Source organism: Apis dorsata, unplaced genomic scaffold (assembly GCF_000469605.1).
Source record: "Apis dorsata unplaced genomic scaffold, Apis dorsata 1.3 scaffold_163, whole genome shotgun sequence".
NCBI classification, from domain to species: Eukaryota; Metazoa; Arthropoda; class Insecta; order Hymenoptera; family Apidae; genus Apis; species Apis dorsata.
Window position 1 is genome coordinate 1,184,077 of NW_006263452.1, and position 4,252 is coordinate 1,188,328.

The 4,252-nt window shown below is 26.9% G+C and overlaps 1 protein-coding gene across 2 annotated transcripts in view; it reads right to left on the reverse strand.

The window, feature by feature from the left end:
* Positions 1-4,252, reverse strand: part of LOC102680891 — a 12,852-nt gene that overhangs the window by 3,209 nt on the left and 5,391 nt on the right. For both annotated transcript variants that reach the window (XM_006613875.2, XM_006613876.2), the window contains exons 5-11: positions 2,607-3,900; positions 2,254-2,274; positions 1,939-2,160; positions 1,585-1,771; positions 1,229-1,492; positions 741-1,093; positions 278-530 (exon numbers count right to left, since the gene is read on the reverse strand). In XM_006613875.2, the coding sequence (XP_006613938.1) occupies positions 278-530; positions 741-1,093; positions 1,229-1,492; positions 1,585-1,771; positions 1,939-2,160; positions 2,254-2,274; positions 2,607-3,900 (2,594 nt within the window). The remainder of the gene's footprint in view (positions 1-277; positions 531-740; positions 1,094-1,228; positions 1,493-1,584; positions 1,772-1,938; positions 2,161-2,253; positions 2,275-2,606; positions 3,901-4,252) is intronic.

Consider the following 4,252-nt stretch of genomic DNA (forward strand, 5'->3'; position numbering starts at 1 on the left):
ATGTTCATATAACAATGTATTTTATGCAATAATAAAATACTGCAAAATATAAAATTATAATATTTCTAATTTAAAATATCTTTCTTAAATAATGAGACTATAATATAATATACTTTTTTCATTAACTACATTTATAAAAAAAATAAAAATAAAAAATACTTCTATAATATAAAAGCTACTATAACCAAATTATACATAAAATTATGCAAATTACATATGTGCTTCACATCCTACTATACATCCATCTTGTTGACAATGTTGACAAAAAATATTTTACCTCTTGTAAAAGCAATCTTAAACTGTCAACATCACTTTGCGTTGTGGCAGATGTATGTGGTGGCATTGATGAACTGATAATAGGAGATCTACTGCGACCAGAAGGTAAATAATTTTCTATAGGACTTTGAGGAGGTTCCCCTTCCGAACACGATGACATAGCTGGAGAACCTGGTATTCCTCCCATACCTCCAACAGAAATATCTTCACTGCCTCGTTGACTATCAGGTGAAGCATCCGAGAAATTAAGTTTTCTGGAAAAATATATTTATTTTAAAGCTTCTTAAATAACTTGATCAAGTTTTTTATTTATTAAAAATTAATTTCCCTCAGTCCTTCAAGAGACTACGAGCCATCATTGAAGTGGCCAAAAATTTTCGTCATAGACATTAGCGAGCAAGGATAAATCATCATAAAGAAATCATTTTTAAATAATATATGAATTTGTTGATTTTAAATCATACCTAGCAGAGTTAGCTTGTTCTCTTTCTTTATCTGCTTGAAGACTTTGTCGAATTAGCATAGCCACTTCTGAATTTGGATCACGTTCTCTACCAATTACAAAACGTACGAGTCCTGAAGTATTACGAAGAACACTAGCTGCATATGCTTGTGTGACTCCAACTAGAGATTTACCATCCACTTCAACGATTTGATCGTTTACTTGTATTCTGCCTTCTCGTGCAGCTGCTCCTTTTTCTGTGATTGTTTTAACAAATATACCTAATTTTTCTAGCCCTGCATCTGCACCAACACCCATTCCAATAATACTTAAACCAAGACCTTCTGGACCTTTCATAAGCTCTACTGGAAATACCTAATAAATTTTTTATTATATATAATATATATTATTATATTATGAAATATTAAGTATTAAGAGAGTGTATGCGTGTGCGCGTGCAATAAATATACACTTATACATTTAATAATTTGATTTAAAAATTGATTTTACCTCCATTTTTTCAACTCGTTTCTCAAGTTCATACTCTGCACTAGCAGCAACAGGATCTACATCTTCATTTCGTCGATCGTATTCATTTACTGAATGTGTTGAATAAACTCTCATTGGTTTCGTATCAAATGAAACTTTAGACATTTTTTTAATGGGTATATTTGTTGGATAATCATCTTTCTCATCGTCTGATTCTGGTATTCCTGCAACTTCCATCCAAAAATGACCATCTTCAAAATAATGTACACCATTTTCAACCAATATCTAAAAAAATGTAAATTTAATTATATTTTGTTCTTAAATTATATTTAAGAATTAAATTATTTAATAAATATAAATTTTATTTATGATCTTACAACTTTGCCTGGTGTTGGAGGAACATATTCATCTTGATGTTCTGTTTCTGTATCATCGTTAATTTCGTAAGTATCATTCAAACTATTAACAGATCCAAGTAAACCACTTTCACTACCTGTTACAGAACCCACTTGACTCTCTGTTAACGAGTCTATCGTTAAATCGCTACGTGATCTATGAGACAAACTAAAAAATCATATAAATTTAGTATTTTCTGATGAAAATCCATTAAAATTTTATGTTAAGTTATATCACTATATATACAATTAATAAAAGTTAATAAAAATCAATACATAACATTAGCAAAATAGTTTTATAAAACATAAAAAACATAAAAGACTAAACTGATTCACCTATAATCATTAGTGGTGCTATTAATAAGACTGGTATCAGGAGCAGACAAGACATCAGAAAGCCAATCTGGTGTGTTATCTTGATCATCCTTTTCCCTCTCTTTATCAATTTCTTTATTTTTATCAATAGATTCTTCACTTACAACTTCAGCATGTGTAGTAGGTGATAATAATCTTGCTATTTCTTGAGCTTCTTCGTCTGATAATAAAGCTGATCCTTGTCTAATTGATTATTCATGTGATTCACGATGCTTTTATAATTTAACATCATAATCAATGAACTAAACATTAACGAAACAATAACAATTAACTTACCTTATTTTTTTCTCTAGGATGCTGTTTTGTCCCAATTTATTATGAGTTTGTTTGAAGTCACATTCAAATAAACATGAATAGAAGAAAACATTAGAATTTAAAATAAAAAAATAAAAGTTATTAAGTTGTTTGCAAATTACTATAAAATGATTTGTTATAGTTAGAATTATCATAATATAAAATATAGACATGTATTTGAAAAAATCTATATGAAAATTTTAGTATATTATATATATATATATTATAATTTTAACTATAATATTACTATTTCATTCTTATAATATAATTTTTTCATTGTTTTTGTTAAGAATTCATTTTTATACAGTTTTAAACTATTTGTTTAAATAGCTTACCGTGAACTTAATAAATTTTCTGCTTCATCAGCTGTCATAGTGTCTGGTGTTACAGGAATTGTTTGATTTGTAGTAGCTTTAGAAAAATTTTCTATAACAGTTTTAGAATTAATACGTTCCATGGTATTTTTTGCATCCATTGCTGATATATGCTCCAGATTTGTAATAGTTTTAGTATCACTAGAATCACTATCATCATGAATACTACTTTCAGATATAATATGTTCGTTTAATTGTTTCTTTTCTGTATGATGCAAAGTTACAATAGCAGGTGATACATTTTGAGACATATTAACTTGTTGAATTGTATTTGTAAAAGTATTTTCCTGTAATCTCAATTTTGCCAGTTCAGCCTTTTGTTTTTCTTGTTCCCATGTTGTTTGTGGTTGATTTAATTCTTCTGTACTTTTATTTAGAATATTACTTATTGTTTGAGAATTGGATTTAGGTGATGATACTGCATCACCTGCTAATGTTATAAATTCCTTCTTATTATTTGTTTTTGATATAAATTTAGATATATTTTCTGAGTGTAATGAAACATCATTTAATTCAGTTTCTTTGTCATTCAATTTTTCAGATGAATTCTCAGTATTATGAACATTTGAAACCATTGAACATTGACTTGTATTTAAACTAACTTTTTCTATTTGATCTACTTTATTATCTATTTCAGCAAAACTTGAACGTTTTCCAGAGACTTCTTCTTTATTTTTTGCTAGCTTTTCACGTACAGAGATTTTAATTTGATCATTTTTGGCATTGGATACTGTTTTTTGATATACAGTTTCAGAAAATGTATGTTTTTCATTGTTAATATTTGATTTTGACTTATTATCTAAAATTATATTTTGATTTTGTTCTGTATTCATTGAATTTATTCGTATATAATCTTGGTTACTTTCTTGAGATATTTTATTATGGCAACTTTTTGCTGAATCAATTTTTATTAATGTATTTTCTTCTATATTTATTTTTACTTGTGGTTTAATTTCATTGTTTTGAGAAGAAATTTCTTGATTTTGTTGTATTTTCTTTACATATGGCGAAGGTATTGGTATATCCTTATGTTCTAAAGGTGGGTATTCTTGATCTGAGCTGACAACAGATGGTGGTCGTGGTCCCAGACCAGCAGCTTGAAGATCAACACGTACATGAGATCGTCGAATAACTGTAGTAGTATCTGATTCATTGAATTTTGAATTTTTTTCTAAACTATCCTTTTCAGCAATAGATTCCATATATGCTGCAGGTTTTTCTTGTTCTTCATGTTGTAAATCATAACTGTTACGACCTTAAAATATCGAAGTATTATATTATTATTTATAATAAAAAATTCATGCTAAAATATGTATATTAATTTTTAAGAAAAGGTATAAAATACCTCGGCAATCAATGCAAAGAAGACGGAGACACATGGTATTTATATTTATATATATATATAAATATAAGATAATAAACAACTTATAAAATTAAAATGAAAAATCATATGCATAATAAAACATTTGGTATAAGTTTATTCAGTTTTTTTAAACTAAAATTATAATTTTGAATTTTTTAAAACTTTTCATAATATATGAAATCTTAGATAAAAATGTATTGAATAATAAATAAAATAATATACATATTTTATAAAAAATTAGAAA